This window comes from Pleurodeles waltl, chromosome 5, assembly GCF_031143425.1.
Source record: "Pleurodeles waltl isolate 20211129_DDA chromosome 5, aPleWal1.hap1.20221129, whole genome shotgun sequence".
Lineage (NCBI taxonomy): Eukaryota > Metazoa > Chordata > Amphibia > Caudata > Salamandridae > Pleurodeles > Pleurodeles waltl.
The window spans coordinates 1,036,125,201-1,036,144,480 of NC_090444.1; the positions used below are offsets into that span (position 1 = coordinate 1,036,125,201).

The 19,280-nt window shown below is 42.6% G+C and overlaps 1 protein-coding gene across 2 annotated transcripts in view; it reads right to left on the reverse strand.

Annotated features, from left to right (window-relative positions):
• The window catches only part of AHI1 (Abelson helper integration site 1), a 922,284-nt gene that overhangs the window by 192,446 nt on the left and 710,558 nt on the right, over window positions 1-19,280 (reverse strand). For both annotated transcript variants that reach the window (XM_069235204.1, XM_069235205.1), the window contains exon 20: window positions 2,254-2,312. In XM_069235204.1, the coding sequence (XP_069091305.1) occupies window positions 2,254-2,312 (59 nt within the window). The remainder of the gene's footprint in view (window positions 1-2,253; window positions 2,313-19,280) is intronic.

The window sequence follows — 19,280 nt, forward strand, 5'->3', positions numbered from 1 at the left end:
GGGGGATACCGGAGAATCTGCTAAAGGCTATTCAACAGTTATACACAGATACATGGATAAGAGTGAAGATAGGGGATGGATCCTTCCTTCCAAGGGAAATTAAAACAAAACAAGGGCTGAAACAGGGATGTGTGCTGGCACCATATCTTTTTAATCTCTTTCTATCAGACCTGACCGTGGAACTAAATAAGGTAAATGCGCACTCCCCAAAGATTGGTGATGTGGCTATTTCAAACTTGTTATATGCTGATGACGTAGTGCTTATGAGTCAAACTAAAGTAGGCCTACGATGGCTCATTATAAAGATATGCAAATATGCAGAGCAAAACGGATTGGAAATTAATCAGAAAAAAATGAAAGTAATGGAAATTAGCAAAAAAAACTTTGAAAGTTAAAAAAATCGCACACCCAAGGGGGTGTCTTGGAACAAGTAAACCAGTATAGACACCTGGGCATACTTTTTGATGAACGGGGCTCTTTTCTTCCCTATCAACAGGAGCTATACAGAAAAGGAAATGTTTTACTGTTCGCATTCCGCACTTTACTGCTTACCGGCCCTAGCTATCCGCCGCTGCTTCAAGTTATTGCAGCTAAACTAATTCCAACTTTATGATATGGAAGCGAAGCCCTGTGTGGTCAAGATGCTAGTACCCTTAATAAAATAATTGGAAAGATTTTTAGGTCCTTATTCCAGCTACCAGGCTATACCTCCCAAGCAAAAATTGGGCTGGAGTTTGGCTATCCAAACCAATTTATAGATAGGAAAGCCAGTTATAGCAAAGCCTGGAAACATATACAGTTAACAAAAGAAAACCAGCTCTACCAAGCACTGTGGAAGGAGATTAGTTCAGACACTGGACCTAAATCTCGCCAGTACTTGGACCAAGACTTGATAGACTTGGAAGTAATGGAACTCTGGGACTCAAACCTTTCCTATTTCGCCTTTTAAAAAAATCATGAATCGAATAATGAAGAAAAGATCAGTGATCAGGGATAAGAGTTTATTGGCCCCCAGATCTCATTCCTGGATGATAATAAACAAATATAAACTCCTGAAATATCAGCCTTACTTGGAAGCTGGGTGGACAAAGTCAGGCAAGGATATTTTAATCAAATATCGATTTGGCATCATTCCTGGTGGTGCCCACTCAGCCCCGTGGGAACGCTCCGCAACAGTCCCTCAGTGCAGGCTGTGTGGCAGGGGTCAGGAAGATATAATCCATTTGATCTGAATTTGCAATGGCCTACGAAATGAACGGAAATCGCTACTGAAGGCAGCCTTCAATCAGAGGAGGATACAGACTTGCAGGCAAGTGGTGATTGCCTGTTTTAAACCCTCTGATTTTGTTTTGAATGCTAAATTCACCAAGTTTTTATGTTTAACATCGCATGTATAGAATTTACAGAAAATTTTGTAATTTCTAATTTGTCCTGAATGCTAAGTTTACAGTTTTTCAGCATAATATCACAATTTTTTTTTATATAAAATCTTAATTAGCACAAGCATAGTAAGTTTATATACAGAATTTACGGAAATCTTTTTATTTTTTATTTTCTAAACTTGTTTTGAATGTTAAATTTATCAAGTTTTTATGCACAATGCCAACAGTTTTATTAGAGTTAAACCCATGAGGGTATGGGTAACTCGCGCTGACCTCGAAATGGATGGCACTAATTAGGAAACTTCTTAAATAATACGATTCTTATGGATATTAGATTTGATGTCATGGACTATATATGTATTGGTTTTTATTAACTATGCATTAAATAAACAAACGAACTAGCATCTAATTTTAGCAAATATCTCCACTAATTTAAATGGGCAAACCTAAGCATGTTTCCTTGAATTGGATGTAATTTTTACATTAGCATTTTAGGTGAAAATGATCTGGTGTGCTAACAGCAAACCATGTCTAAAAACAAAAGATTCCATGTAAACAAAGGAAAAATAATGCGAGTGACATTGTTCAGTTTTGCTGCTGAAGGCCACTGAAGTGGATGGTTCCAATAATATTAAGTGGAGAAATCGATACCATTTGCCTGCACTAGAAAATAAAACTACAAAAATACATTTTACTTATTCATTTATTCACCACAAAAAAACAAATGAACCCTCAAAATGTCTACAGCAAACAAATAAGAAGACTTTGGTGAGCTGTAAGTGTAAATGTTTCATTAAGTGAGGTAAGGGGCATTTAAGTGTTTTTATTTGGTAAGACTAACTTTTTACAACACAAACATCAATAATCTTACCATTTGCAGTTTGAACGACGGGGAGCGACCTATAGGATGTCCAACAGGGCTGAAGCTTCCTGAAAAGACAGTGTGCAACAAGAATCAATAGTTATAAAGTTAACATCTCTATCATCCATTTTAACCTACAAGAACAAATACACCACCCAATAACAAATAACAGCAGCGAAGCACTTAAAAGTACACTGATATTCATATCCAATGGATTTTCATTGAATTGCCCATCATACAAACAAATAATAATATGTATTAGACTACTACCAAAAAAACATAAAAAAATTATAATACTTATCCAGAACCTGACCATCTTTTTACCTTCTCCTAGAAACGAAAAGGGTAGCACTTACAACCGTATTTGGAACCAACACTGTGGACATTCACCATATTATCCATAGCACTATGCTAAGGAGTAGGAGCCAGATAGGGGACATGTGGAGGGGAGGGTTGGCCATGCAGAATGCAAGAAACACACAGTAACTGTTAATCTTCTGGGTATTAGCATGTAATTTGCAATGCATTTCATACTCTGGATTTGCCTGTAAAAATATTTATACAAAAGAGCAGAGAGAGTGTGCGGTCAGGTTGTAAAAGCAAAGTCAGCACACTCATATCTCACAGCAGAGAAGCAAATGAGGTATCTCGACTTGGAAAAAAATATTCACTGTTGAAAAAAAGGAATAGTGAGTAAGTGCAAAAGTCAGCCAAAGTTACTCAACTGGGCTGCCCTCTCTATCAACAACATGCTGGAGTGAGCTGAGGAACAGGAATGCTCATTGAAAGGGACAATTTGTATAGACTTCTGTGCTCATGCCTTGGATTTTTATGAATCCTCAATAAAATTAGAAGTCTATTCTACTGTACAGAAAACATAACGATATGTAGATTTCCAGCGGTCCCAAAACCTTTATAGTATCAGACCATTTAAGTTTATCCATTGAATAATGGGGCACATGGCAGGAGTATCAATTTTTACGTTTCGCCTGCACGCACTTGTGCGCTGAGCTTGCAAAATCTTTTGTTGATAAAAAAAATCTTAAAAGGGGCTTGGAAACCGCCCCTTACTTTCCTGAACTTACCATTAGCTTAGTCCAATATCGCTGTAATTTACATGCTTTTGATTGGCCAGCATATCGTCTTCTTTCACTTCCTGTTCTCTGCTGCTTTGCCGCTCTTCTGTCTATAGCATCGGTGGATTCTTGACAAGGTACTCCTTCCGGTCACTGCCATTGGCTTCAGGTCAGTGTGCTTCCACTCCACAGGTACTTTTTTCCCTCAAACACAGAAGATACTCTTGTGGTGCAAATGCACTGCAAGTCTGTTGTTTGTGTTTAACAACCTTGTTTGACACAGGTTTCCCAACACACACTTCAGTGCTGTGCACAATTCTGTATTGTGTTTGACGAGTGTAATTTTACTATGTTGCAGTACATTTCAGGAAAACCTAATTGGCTGGTGCCTTTTTTCGATTTTAACTTTTAAAGGCACGCAGCTGTATTCAGCCAGAAGGCTGCTGGCAGTACGTGTGGATAGTGACCGTGTGCACCAAGGCCACTTAGTTCAAATGCTAACTACGTAGGTATGCAACCCAAGTGGATGTTTGACTGTTCGTCAGGTTCTGGAGCCGTATCATACAAAGTTGCGTATAGAGGTGTGATGTAATGAATGCGGTTGTCAATTTTTGGGTGTTTTATTCCAATTAAACTATCTAGCTCACGATATAGAATAGCTCACTAATCAGTACAATCTTTTCAATCTTTGCAGTATAGAAGCACCTAGTGGGGAAAACTGAATCTACACTTTCCTTCGTGTTGAACGCACCACTGGGCGCACAAGCACTCCTCTCCTCCAGTTGGCGGAGCAGCACCAGCTGCGTTCACAAGCACAGGTCTAAAGTAATTAATAAAGCACTCGGGATCACCCCACAGCCTTAGCCCCATCGCCAGCCAATGAAAGGAGCCGCCGTCAACCAAGCCAGTGACGGAGCATGAAAATGAATCATTATTTCATCCAGCCAAGGAACGCACTCTGCTCTTCTCCTTGGCTCGAGCATCCCTGGTAAAAGGTCCAGTGCAGGATAGCTCCTCGCCGCTGTAAGGAAGTCACATAAAGCATAAGCTATGTCGCTGCCAGATCAGAGCTCCAAGTGCTGCATGCTGACACAAGTGAGCGATTGATCCTTGTGCTGTCTCATTTGTACATGCAGCCTTTAGAAACTCTCTCATTAGCTTACATGCTTCGAAGTGTGTCATTGCTGCAGTCTCAATGTAAATGATTTTAGCGCTATGAAGCAAACTCGCCTCTTGGCACAGTCCAATCGAATAATACTGGTTTGCATTTAGATCAATACTGATGGTTAGTCTAGTTTGAGGCGTGTTTCATTTTACCATGTGGTGGTAACTGTCGATTTTGGAACTGGGGAACCAGGTTTGGATCTCATCGGTGCTCAACAGCCTATTATTCTGGGCAAATCACTTAAAAACATGACTAAAAAAGCGCTCCAATACTTTTGGGCTGATTAACATAACATAAACCACTATTAACAGTTTAGCACATTTAAAACAAACATTATTGTAACATTTTTCTAATATTTATAATTCAGTTAAGATAGTTTTTTTCTTTTGCATTCTATATTAAACTAAGGCAAAACCTATTGGCTTTGCCAATGCTTGTTAAATAAAGTTTGCTCTCTATAAACTGTTCTGCATCTTATATCTAGAATCATTGTGATGGTTTTCCTATACTGAAGTTACGGATTGTGAAGATATATAGTGCTGATACATTTATTGTGTCTAATAAAGTGCATGTTCTTTAACTTTAAAATTAATAGCAGTCGTTTAGCACACAGGTTTTTTTCTCCACAAAATGACAAGTATGCCTTTCCCAAATATGGCCTAAACTCACCCAGAATTAGTCATTGATAAATGTGAGCATAATGAGAAAAAGTAACCATAAGTAACAACAAATTAAGACTATTTAGTTAAGTGCAGTGTTTTGAATCCCACTTGGTTTGTTGTAAATGCAGTAAACATACAAAAAGGTGTCACTGATTACACCACAATAGCATCAGATAACATTTTCAGGGGGTTGCAGGGGCGAGGGGGTTGGAGGACAGAGAAGAAAGGACGTAGCATATACAGACAAATCATTCTGAAAAAGAAGGAATTAACAAATGAAAGTAAGTGTCCTACGTTTTGAGCAGATATTCCAAACTTTGGGGATTCACAAGAATATCAGCTATAGTCTTGTGAATCTACAACAGTTATATATTTCCAGGGATACTCCTACTTGCTAAGATTTACTTAAGCATATTTTCCATTATGGGGAGCATCTGCTTTAGAAAGCCACACAAAATTATAGCACATAAACAATTTTACTTATTCACATGGAAAATATTTTCTCTTGTGCAAAAAAAACCTTTTTTTGAAGCTGTGTAAATAAGTTGGAAAACTTAAAAAAAATATCTTTGAATAATAACTAAATTATGATTTTGTGGGTATTTACAAAATGTTCTACAGCCACTTCCATTCGATGCCCTCCATACAAACAACCAGGTTCACACCCATAACCCAAAATGTACAAAGGTGCAAAATCCTCCCCAGTGGCCGTTGTTCTACCAGAAGACTATATTACTATTCTAGAATTTCACTTATACAAACTTGTGCATGGACTTATGGAATTCAGAACCACGAACTGCCTTTTTGGGCATCTAAAGTACACTAGGATGCTCAAAAAACGAGTATAAATCTGGCCTTAAATATATAAGCTGTCCTACGAGTTTTTTTGTATTTAATTTACATAACTACCTATGTATTAAGGTGAGCTTACTCACCATATAGTTTTCTTTTCAAAGTAACATTTATTTTCACCATCTATGTGTCTTTTAAAAACGTATTTACATACCCGTTAGTAGAAACAGTGATTATCAGTCATGAGCGAGGCACTAGTCTTGAGACTCAGATAGTTTCCATCATAACGATCCTTTAGTGGACTGTACAATTCAGTAAGCATATAGTTGTAATAGCTAACTTGAGAGAGTGGTATCCTTGCAGACAATCTCATCTCTACTACTTTTAATCTACTCACATGGGGACAAAAGCAGTGATGCTGCATAATAGGATGTTGATGTGATTTCCTGGAGCCCAAATGAGGAAGGTTTGCTAACCCTGAGGTCAATGAAGCTGCTATAAAGTTTAATCAGTTATCAACAGGCCCGTGGAGGAAATATAGGAAACATGGATACAGTGCTACTGAAGGGTTCTCTGCCCTCTACAACTGATGTGGAGGTTTAGCGATATATACCCCAATTAAAAAAATAGAAAGATCATTCCACTACTGAGGTGACTTCAGTGTAAGGGGAGAGATCCTGATAGTGCTGCTCTTGCGGTAGACACTTGGAGTCAAGTATTCTGAAGATATAGAAATGGTGCATAATTTTCAATCTCACTTAAAGAAGTCCTTGGATAACAAGCACCCCAAGAGTCAAAGCAATATTTTTGCAAAAAGTAATACCACCCTGCACTCTTAAAATCTGCAGAGTTGAAAGCAATCTCTCTAGGGTGCCTGTTCAGTTGAAGAAGATAGTCAAATATAATCTCAAAAATACTCACTGAGCAGTTAAATGAGTTAATGGATTATATCTAATTGTGTATGCTTTTTAAGAGTATTTTTTCTTTCTTGCGTTGCTTTGATATAAAGTTGAGGGGCCAGACACCTCTGTGTTTCTCCTTTCCTGGTCTCTCTTTGATTTATTTTTCGTTTTCTGTCATACAGTTTTACCATTAGGTTCTCTTTGCCCTGTTCTCAACATTCATTTCTGTGCTTCTGGAACCTTCCACCAACTTTAACCCCTTTTTGAAGTAATTTAACAAGAGAAATTCAAATATTGGTAGTTTTGCTCAATAACTATATTAAAGAAATGTAATTGGTTATATCAATGGTTTCTCTGCCTGTATTTTTAATGAATAATGCCCTCTGTTTACAGAGGCTAACCAGGCTACAAGTGCTGTGAACAGCCTAACAACACTTGATCTTTGTATGCCTGTTTTATGAGCTAACTCCCGAGGTCAAGGAAATTCTCATCTCCTAACGTTCTAAGAGTAGCAACCACCGTTGAACCTTACAACCACTGTCGATCTCAGAAAGAACCAACTGATTCGTTGGAAAAAAACAGCAAATTGAGCAGGGAACAAGGCTTCCTCTCACAAACTCAATTATTCTCTATGAATATGAAAGTATGAGAAATGTTTTTATCTGTGGTATCATTATTCAACCAGTCATCTGACATCATAAATGAACTCCAGCAGAGCAGTCAGCGTAAACTTGTCGGGTTTCAAAAACTTCACATTCCTCTGCCTAAATATGGCCCAGACGCCTTGCCTGTGTTCTTCTTTTGATCATCGTCCGCTCCTATCTCTGTGCTACTAAGTTCTCTAAGCCTCTTACTGGCATTGTCCGTTTCGTGATATACTTTTGCAGATGGAGTGCACCCAATTACTACAAAAGCGGCAAAAACACTTTTCAACAACTCTAAAACTTAATCGTTCTCCATTACCCACAGAGGCCAGTGGTCCGAAGTGGTTTGATTTCATTGTTAACAAGTCTACGGCGTCTTTCCCCGCCTAAAGCTGCAGAGGATGCGGGAATCCTAGTTGCCTGCAGAAAACGTGAAATGGTTGGACCTTAAACAACCAATCTTGCCTCAGGATGTCTGCGATGCTGACGGTAAAAAAAGGTTCTAACGAAAAGGCCCTGACACAATGGTTGGGACTGCTATTTTCCTGAAACTAAATTGAGCAAGGTTATACTACAATTGAAGGGCAGTAGACAATGCAGGAACTTAAAAGCTTGGTTCCCAGAGACAAGATGTCAAATTAAAGTTTAGATTAGCTTAGTTTGAACAGAGTGACTTGAAGTCACCATGGCAAACACCTGCATTATACCGTGAAGAAGAGATTATGGGACTGATTTAGATTTTGGCGGACGGGTTACTCTGTCACAACAGCAACGTATATCCCGTTTGCTGAAATATAAATCTCAATATTTCCTATGTGATTTAGATTTTGACAGACGGGTTACTCTGTCACCATGGTGACGGAGTAACCCGTCTGCCGAAATCTAAATCAGGCCCTAAATCTTTTAGAAGTTCGGAGGAATAGGTAAACAATGAATGCAATTCAACTTCGTCTCCCATCACTCGTTAACTTTATCCTTGTCTTTGACCATGTACAGCGCTCTGCTGCAGTTTGGCTAAATTTGCTATATACGAGTACCACGCACTTACATTGAGAAGGGTTTGCAAGAAACTTTACCTCTGCATGTACAGATTTATAAGCTCATAGTTTTACAGTTTTAGTTCATTTAAAGACAAAGTGCCTGATTTAGAGTCTGGCGGATGGGTACTCATCACATTTATGACCGATACCTGTTTGCCTTATTACAAGTGTTGTATGATATAATGTGCTTGTAAGAAGGCGACTAGGACACCTGTTATGTGTGTGATGGAATAACCAGTCTATCAAACTAAACTGCACCTTAAGTCCCAGTTTTCTTAACTTGATGTTCTTTACTGCGGGTCAGGTGTCAAACCAGGTAATGACACTGCTTAGGAAGCAGAGCTGTCCCATACAGATGTCCCATATTAAAATCAGCAAACACTTCAGAAGTAGCACAGAGGTTCAAGTGATTATTTGGAACCAATGTAGTATGGAATGTGCTGCCCTGGATGCATAATACTTAATACTGCAACTAAAGTATTACCGCCTTGAGACTTGGCACTGGCTTCCTTATCTCCACATGTGCACATCTGTGGCACTGACTCACAATTTCCTTAGTTACCCTCGGGGAAGAGGGTGAAGCCCACACTGTCACCTTCCCTGCGGCCCTCCTTCCTTACGCCTGCAAATGCAGCCTAGAATTTAGAGGGCTGATGCAGTTCCCTATTGGTCCACTTTATATCTCACCACTGTCGAGGCTGCAAACATTTATTTCCCATTACTTAGACTCTTTCACAGCCACTCAATGGATGAGGACAGCTGCACTTATGCAAAGAGACCAGCAGTGAAGCTAGATCTCTATATCACTATCAAGGATATCATTTGCGCTAGCCACCAGTACATGGATTGGGAACTTTAACAGCTCTTGAAGTAGACTCATGAGTGTTGTATAGTTGCCGGGGCAAGGTGTTCTGTAGCCAGAGGTGCTTCACAACTGTTCTCTGCGCGGCTGTTAACATCCACTGGGAGGCTGAGTGCAAGCTCTGGGGCAGGTAGACCCAGCCATGTGTGCTATGAGTCCCTGGGTTAAAGCCCATGGCTGAGAAGATTAGCTCATCCCTTCCCCTAAATCAAAGACACGAGGGCGTGACCCAAATTGATTCAAACAACATCTAATTTTGCACCTTTGCTGCCCAGAACCTGCCACAAAAGCCCCACTCTTCCAGCCTTCACCTGCATCGCCTGCTGAGCCAGATAATTTCTGTAAGCTATCAGCTGATGACTAGCAAGAAACTGTGAAGGCCACTGTTATCATTTTTTCGCCCTAAGCTGACAGTGAGTTTCTTAGAAGACCCCAGAGGAGAGAAAGTCTTGTCACATGAACCAGTCATCCATCATGGGGGCCCAGAACAGATATTCCTTCCTAAATAAACTTTCTATTTGGATTATAATTGAAACGAAACGTATTTTTCGTTATTAGATTTTAACCCATATTGTTGGGATGGACAAAGATCCCCGCACAGCTGTAGGCTGAGTGTGCACCTGCTTAAGGTTCGCTAAAGCAAGCTGTCGATTTTTGACCTCCATCTCAGCACACACATAATCATACATGTGGGCTGTTGGTAGTTTTGTGACATTGATTGAGAACCAGTGTAGGCTCTGTGGTCTCGATTAGCACACTATGTGCACCCTACTAACCAAGCTTGAATAATGTAAGCTCACCAGACTACAAAAGACTGACAGTGGTGGCAGTGACATCAATTATAAAGGCAGAGAAGGCCTTTTGCCTCAAAGAGTTACCTACTGGCCTCTCCCACCTTTTTAAAGCTCCCTTCCAGTCCTTTGCAACTGAGTCCTTTGCCCATCCATGCGAGACATGGATGTCTCATGTGTGTACCTATGTAAATGGGTACAGGATAAATATATGGAATGAGCATGACACAGGTGGCCATAACCATATCGGAATCCACTTTGCATTTGCTACATCTAAGTCGTACTTAAGAGGGAGGGTTTGATTTACCCAGGCAGCAGACGTGAAATGCAGGGCTCCTGCCAGAATAATCCAGAGATGCTTTTAGTGGGTCGGATTTTTGGGTGTGGAGGAGGGGGAAAAGGGGGCCCTTTTAGGGAGTTTCCTCTTCCCTTTCAAAAGCAAATGTACCCTGGAAGGGTGATGTTAAAAGTCACTATTTACAAAAGGATGCTAAGCTAAAACATGAAACTAAAATGGGGACTCAGAGCAGGCCCTAAAGTGCCTCAGTACAGAAGAAGCTGCTCTAATGGAGAGAATGGGTATTGGAGGTGTCCTTGCAGCAGAACAGCAGAGGAGCTCCAGTGGCGAGGAAATGGACGATCAATGTATCCCAAAAAAGCATGCCCCACTCACAAGAAAGGTGAGGTCTAGGTGACCTGTGTAGCAGTGCAGTGTCCTTCCCATGGAAGTGCCAGAGTTACGGGCTATTATTGAAGAATCACATGTTTCTTTGTGTAAGACCCTACAGCTAGAAGCTAGCTTATAGAAGTGAGGGAAGTTTATCAATTCACAAATGCAGTTGGTGGTTGCACTAGATGGAATTGTGATAAAGGAAGGCAGCTCCCTTTTCGCGGACTAGGACATTGGACTCCATCCGTTTCACAAATGTAACTGGAATGGGCTCTTAGATTTGTCTGGGTGAACAGCATTATCTGGATCCGAAGAAGAACCTATGAAGCAGCACTTACCTGACCAAAAGCAGTGTTATCGCAGGATACCTGCCAGTACTAGCACTGCCCATATTTCCCAGAGAAAGCATATGCTGGAATGTCTACTGCAGCCCGAAACCATGGTCGGCTTGGACAGAAGAGCAGCTAGATTAAGATTTGCAGGCAGACCACCTTGAGCGGCAAGGATGCTGACCAATGGCCTGCAAGAACCATCACCAAGGACATAATGGTACTGTGCCATAGTAACACCAAAGAACAGGAGCCAACTCCACGAGATTCCCCTTTAGAGGGAAAAGGGCTGATGAGCGTTATCACTTAACACCTGCCCTTAGGGAATAGTTCAGACTGCCCTACAGATTAGTTACTAAATAACAATAAATATAATGCCTGCAAAGCCCTCTGCTGAATATATACAGTAATTGCATTGTGTTAGTATTAAAGTACTTAAAAAATTATTTTTCAAAGTAAAGTACTGGCTTCACGGTAATTTACTATTTGTTATCAGATGTATTATTGAATAGTGAGTCTCTAACCCCACCCCATCTCACTTGGGAAGACTCCGGCTGCTCAACTTCACTATCCCGATGGTCTAATCATAAAGGGTAGTACTTGTGATCAGTTTTGGACTAATAGTTTTTCAGATTCCATAATTCCAGGCCTGGCCAGGCAGCATTTTGTCTTTACATAGAGATGTTACCTCTTATTATATTTAAGAAGCTTTATACTCCTATTTTTGCTGTGCACCCTGGTATTTCAGCCTAGAACTTGCAAAAGAGAGAAAACCCAAAATTGCAAGTGCCAGAATTCATTCAAAAACACAAAGGTTGGGTGGGCACCTCACCTGCTTGGCTTCCCCGTGCTTGCTTTTGCTTTGTAATTATTTTGTAAAACTTTGTTACAAAATGGCCGACCTTACGTGCACTTGCAAGCAAACACACATCTGCAAATAGTTGTAGTAATGAAGTTATATAAATAGAAACACCCAAATATGCCACACATGCATAGCCTGCACCTGCATAGGTGGCTATCTTTCACTGGAGTAAAAACATTCTTAAAAAATGTGTCCCCAGGCGGACAAATGCACATGCATAGACAGCATGTTTTCAAATCAATGAGTTCTATTTGTTGGACCATGAGGGAGCAAATATTCCAGACTAGAACATTGGACCAGGAGTTTGTCAGTTGACAACAAAATTGTGCTGATTTAAATTTCTATTTAATTTCAAATCATAAGTAATTGGCATGAGGAATTCTGAATGGCTGGAGCTTTACGTGAGTCAGTGGACCTTACGAGAACTGCGACCCCAACATTCCGAATAGCAGGCCTATGACGGACCTTTACCTTTCCTTGTCATGTCACACAGGGTCCACATCCGTGACAGACTGAGGACAAATAAGGAGACCCAGAAAGAACCGAAGCACAAAAATAAGGTCATACTTATATAAAAGCTAAACAGATATATCACTACTGATTGTGGCAGCGCACACACCAGACTCATAAGAAAAAGACCACCTTTAGGATGCTCTCGTCTCACACAAAATCATGCAATAAAATAATGTTGTGCACACAACACCTTTGAAATATTGTGAACTGCACAGAAACTCAGCTGAAACATCATCAATTTCAAAATGCGCCTGCGGGCACACTGCATCTGCACCAGAACTTGACATTGCAGTAACACCTGTGGCTTTGTGAAAGGCACATCAAACACGGCGCAACCACAGCGCAGCTCAGCCAATGGTAGCACTGTACAAATAAACAAAACAGTCTTACAGCTCACCTAGGCAAGACAGTTGCTTCTAAATCACCGGCAGCTAAAATCAAAATGCAAACAATTAATTAAAATCCAAATTCTTTTAGAAATATTGGTTAGTGTGTGCACAGTAGTTAGGATGTGGGAGAACCACAACCCCCTTAGTTGTCGTGGTTCACATATATATATATATATATGCTATTTTCAAAATTTCGAAACGTAATTATTTGTGTTCGTGTGCAAAGCCTGAAACCCACTGGGGGTCTTCTTTGGACCGCACAGCAAAGGTAAATACACGGAAATGTGTTTGATGAGGTGAGGCAGTCTCAAATCCACAGGCTTACCCTAACAGGCAGGTCCAAAGTGCTCTACTTAACTTCCAAAGCGCTCTACTTAACTTCCAAAGCATAGAGTTCGAGAGGAAGGTGCAGCGGTAGGAACTGCAGCGATAGGAGTCTTGGAATATGGGAGGAGCCTTGAGGAATTAATGGATCAACTGTCAAAATGTTTGAATTTAGCTTAGAGGATGGACAGTTGGTTCAGGGAAGCCCATGAGAGGTGCACTCTGAGCTGACAGAGTGAGAACATTTTATTGAAGTACTCGAAAGCTCTGAGGATCTGGCAGGCAACGAGTGCAAGAATTTTAGCATGGGAAGAGGCAGGCTTTATGATTGTGTGTGTATATTGCAGCTTGCTGAGTGGTTGAATGGGAGCTCTATGCAAATGTTACTACAGTAGTCTAGGCTGCAAAGGTCAAACAATCCTGTTACGCATCAGTACAGCAGTGTGATCCCACGACAGAACTTCGTCCGGAAAAGGTTTTCCTGGTGGCAGAGTTCATTTAGGCCAAAAATTGAATTTCTGCAGCTAAGGGTACTTCCAAGTTGCTGACCTGATGCTTAAAGACAGGTGACAAGCCCAGAGAAGGCAACCAAACAAATGATGGCGCTTAGGGTTCTTATAACCCAATAGCAGTAAATACATTTTAAATTTAATCAAGAAGAAGCAGTTGACTAGCATCTAGATATGTTTGTACCCGGAGTCATCCAGAACGCTCTGGCAACCACCTACACTCGTCTGAATTGTGGGGTGCCAGAGTGCACTGCCAGCAGTTTTGGAGCTGCTGAGGCCGGTTATACCTGGGTTGTGTACATGACGACAATCATCTCTGGGTACAGTGCCTGAGACTTTGAAAACCAATTTAATGAACGAGCCCATGTTCCTCAGGTGGGTGCTGCTGGTGAAGTTAGATCTAACCTAACTTAGTACAGTGCCACTGTTGCCCACTGACTACTTAAGCAGAAAAGCAGGATGCTGTAGCTGACTGTGCTGAAAGCTGCTGAGGGTTCAAGCAGGATCAGGGCCTAAGCCTCGCCAGGTCTCTGGCCATAATCGATTCAGCGTGGATGGATTCAGTGCTATAGCGAGGACAATAAGTTGGTTTGGAAGACACCCTGTAGTTCATTAATTTGTAGTTGGGAGGATATCTGTGAGGTGACTGCTCTTTACGGGGCTTTTGCTATGTATGGGAAGAACAACATTATTCACGGATTTGCCAAAATCTCAGGACCTGTATTTGGACATTTAAATATGGGTCTGGTGATAGTATGTTTGATTTTGACAATGACTTCACCATGGCTGAATGAGGGGTTAGGTTAAGAGGGGCACCTGCAAGAAGGCCATGCTTTGCTGCTCTTGAATTCCAAATTGCTTAATTGGATGTGGACATCTGATTTGTGCTTCAGAAACATTTTGAAGCTATTTCTAGGGTTGGTATAGCATTGGTGGGATCTGAGATGCGGGTGTTGTAGTGTTGGGCCGAGCATGAATGTTGCAAGGGGTCTAGGGAGAGGGTGCTGCAGGAGAGGTGTGGCAACTATTTTTCAATAGTGGTGATATAACTCCGACAACAGCCTTTTTTGGCTCTTGGAAGGGCAAGCTTGAATTTCCATCTCTCTATGAGCAGTCAGTAGAGGATCTGGATTGATGCCATCTCCTTTCAAATATTCTACCATGTTATTTCTGTGCTCACAGTTTGTCACTACACAATTTGATGATCTTTGTGTTTCTATACTGTGTTTGGGGAATGCAGGCGGGATCATACTAGGGGCAAAATAATCACATTGAGTGAATAACTATCCATGCAGACAGGCAGCAAACAGTCAATCAATGCTATAGAGATTTGGGTGGAGGCTTCAAAGTTTGTGTTACTAAAGTTTCTTAATTAGTAGGGTGCTTCTGCTGGGGTTTTGATATCAGGAATGCAGTGGTGAATGACAGCCTTGTTAAAGAGGATCAGTGACTATTCTGACCATGACAGAGATTAATATCTTAATTACTTTTGGTAACGCTCTTTCTGGTGGTAAAAGACTACATCCAAAGATTGGGTCCTTGAGACAAATCTGGGGTTTTCAGATAAGAGTTTTTCTACTCCCCTTTTAAACCAGACGTTTTCACCCCATTGCTTTTTCACAAAAATATGTTCTTCTAATAGACCAGGAGGTATCACATCTGGAAAAAGGGCAATCTCTCCCTCTGTTGTACACCCTGCTGGCTTTCTCAGCAACTTACCCCTACTGGAGAAAACAACACTTGTCATCGCCCTGTCATCAAACTCTGGGAATTCAACGAACGGCTGGTATTTCTCCACTTCTAAATGGAAGGGGATCCATGTCTTCAGGGACCAACTACGCCCACAGAATTGGATGGCGCGCCTGGATGGCAATTCCTACCTTCGGTCTCCACCACGGATTCCTGCAATTCCAGTGGAAGGGCCAAGGGTTTGAATTCACGACACGACCCATTTGGCCGGTCTGCATCCTCATGCTTCACCAAGGTGCTCAAATCGGCAATGGAACTTTTAAGGGCCCTGGGCATCAGACTTATAGTCTAGCTCAACAACTTACTTCTGATGGACCAATTGCTTTGGAGATTGTTGGACCACTTACATTTTGCACTATCTGTCCTCAAATCCCTTTGGTTTGTGATCAATACAAAGAAATCCCATCTGACACCGACTCAAAGACTGACTTTTCTCAGCTTCATCATAGATTTCCAGGAATCCAACCTGAGCCTGCCTTCCAGGAAGCTAGCAAAGTTCAGACAGACACTATAGAAGACCCTGCCAAGATCAAACACATCCCTCCACCAAATTGTGAGAGTAGTGTGTCTTCTTTCCTCCTCCATCCATGTCATCTTCCCCTGTACCCTGCACTATTGAGTCCTTTAGAGGCTGAAGGCCTTCCACCTCAAGAGGGGTCTCTCCTGCACAGAATCGGTACCACCAGCACCGGAAGCCAGGGAAAAGATGCAATGTTAGTTAACACAAATGGAGTCCTGGATCAGGAGAGCCATCTTCAGATGCAACCTGGATCTCATCCTAGAGTCGTAACCAAGGAGGACAGGGTTGGCGCCCGTTGTAGAGAGTTAGCCACAGGAGGAAGTTGGTTGTCTCAAGAATAAAAGCTCTGCATAAACTGTCTGGTGATGCATACAGGATCTTTCACGGTCAGGTGTTGGACCAAGGACAAGGTACAATGCTGCATTCTTTTGAAAACAAACAACATGTGAGCAGTACAAAATGTCAACTGCCTAGGGGAATAAAATCAAAGACACTATTAGACCTGGCCCAGTATTTGTGCCTTGCGCACATAGTCCCAGTGGTAGCGGAGCACCTTCCAGTCTCCGAGAACATCGTAATGGATTGGCATGTCAGTTATCTGCAGGGGACGAGCATGGGAAAGCTTGACCCCAAGATTTTCAGGGCACTGGATTGCCCATGGGGTCCATTCACGATCGACTTCTTTGCCTCGCGCCTGGACCATCAGATTCCCAGGTTCTTCAGCTGGAGACCCGATCTGATGGCCGTGAAGACAGATGCATCTCTCCATGACTGGAGCAAGGAGACAGCATATGCACCCGACCCCACATATCCTCCACCTCCTCTTCAATGATAACCCGCATCTCAGCACAGGTGAGGAGACAACGTGCCAACCTGGTTCAGGTGACACCTTTTTGGAGATCTCAAGTCTGGTATCCAGATCTGATGGAAACTTCCAGGGATTCTCAAATATCTCTACCCTTGTCTCAGGATCTCCTTTCGCAATCGGGGAACCCTCACAAGCAAGTACAGAAACGCATACTACACCTTATGGCATGGAGGATTACTGAAAATGTTGGCAGGTCCTTGGACTACTGAAACAGGCATACTCCTTGCGAGGGCATGCGCATCCTATACTGTCAAGAGGTACAAATCCACCTGGACCTGTTGGCTGGATTGGTGTGTACAGAGGAATTTGTATCCCGTGGGATCCAATGTTGTCCAGGTGCTACATTTTCTTTGTAAGATGGCATCCTGAGGTATGGTTTACAAATAGATCAGTAAATACCTTTAGATCAGCCATATCAGCTGGCCATGACCACATGGAGGGACCCACTATAAGGGGCAACCTCTGGTGCGATAACGGATGAGAGGTATTTGACTGTTGGTGCCACTGGAACCGAGATACTCATCCCCATGGGATGTTAACCGGATCCTAAATCTTTTCCTATCCTGACAGAACAGCAGGTATTTTCCAGGAAGGAACAGTCAGGTAAGTTGGCTATGCTACTCTGCTTAATTTCCTGTAGGACAGTCTCGGACGTCAGAGCTTTGAACATTCAGGGTAGAGTGTTTAGCCCTGATGGAGTTACCTTTCATATTTCGAGACTGACAAAGACCAATAGTAAGGTGATAGCTTAGTCTTCATTTAATGACAGTTGAAAACTATGTGTGGTTCAATGCATAAAAGCGTATGAAGCTATGAAAGAGGAATTCAGATGTCTGGGAGAGAGACAGCTCCTCATTTCTATAAGAAAACCATTCAATGTGGCTCTCCCACAACTATTGCCCAATGGGTCAGTTTGGTGATGCAGGAAGCCCGCATCAATACCCGTATGCTTAATGCTCATTGAGTGAGAGGCGCTATGCCATCAAAGGTATTTACCCCGGTGCACAGCTAGAGGACATACCATCAGTGCAGCTGATTAATCCTCTGACTCTACGTTCAAGATCGTTTACTTCAAGCCAGTTACTGACATGACATCCATGGTGGTGTAGAAGCTTAAACCTGCCTAATCCTCGCTTCCCACTCATGACATAGAATAATTTCCTAGATTACATGATGAAAAATGTTAATTTCTATTAACCCCTTCTGTGCCGGGGATGTAATGGTTACGTCCACCAGCACAGTGCTCCTGTGCCGAGGACGTAACCATTACGTCCTCGGCCATGAGCTCGGAGGGAGTGCTAGCGCTCCCCGTGGGCTTCCCTCCCACCCCCCCAAGGCAGGGATGGAAGGGGAGGCCCTTCCCCTTCCACCCGACCCCCCCCAGTGACGTCTGATGATGTCAGCGCGTGATTGCGAGCTGACCTCATTAGAGGCCTCTCCATCGCACTGGAAGCTCAGCTCAGCTTCCAGTGCGATCGGAAGACAAATGCAAAGCATTTCTCTTCTGATCATGGGATGGGGGCCTGAGAGGCTTCAAAGGGAAGGAAAGGATTTTCCTTCCCTTTGAAGTCTCTCAGAGCATTTCAGAAAACGGATCGTGAAGCGATCTGGCTTCTGCAAGGCCCACTAGACACCAGGGATTTATTTTAGCAACAGGAATTGGCAAAAGGGGAGCGACCCCTTGTGCAAGGGTTGCTCCCCAGGGGGGGCAATTGTTTTCAAGGCCTTTTCTGCCCCCCTCCGGGGGCAGATCGGCCTATTGTAATTAGGCCGATCTGCCCCCAGGGGGGGTAGAAACCTCAAGGCGCAAGGGATCGTTTTTTTTTTTAATGTGAATTCACGCAAGGGGAGCGACCCCTTAGGCAAGGGTCCCCCCCCCGGGGGATCTGGGGGAAATTTATTTTAGGCCATTTCTGCCCCCCTTGGGGGCAGATCGGCCTATTTTATTTTCTATTAGGCCGATTGTCCCATGTCTGGTGGGGGGGGGGGGGGCACAGAAGCCACTTAGGCACCAGGGATTGGTGTGTGTGTATGTGTGGGTTTTCTTTAGGGGGGCAACCCCTTGGGTAATGGTCGCTCCCCATGGGGGCACATTACTGTTGGCCATATCTGCCCTCCTTGGGGCAGATTGGCCTATTTTTGAAAGGCCCACCTGCCCCCAAGGGGGGGTGGGGGCAGAAAGCCCACCAGGGTATGGCCATACCCCCACCTCAAATAAATGGGGCCAAAGTTGTTCTGCCCACCAGTGGGCTGTTCGGGCAATTACCCCTGTTCCACAACCCAGGGGGGTGGGGGGGGCAGAAAGTCTACTAGATGCCAGGGAATTAAGAAAAAATGAAAAATAGTGGGGTGGTGGCTACCAACCAGTA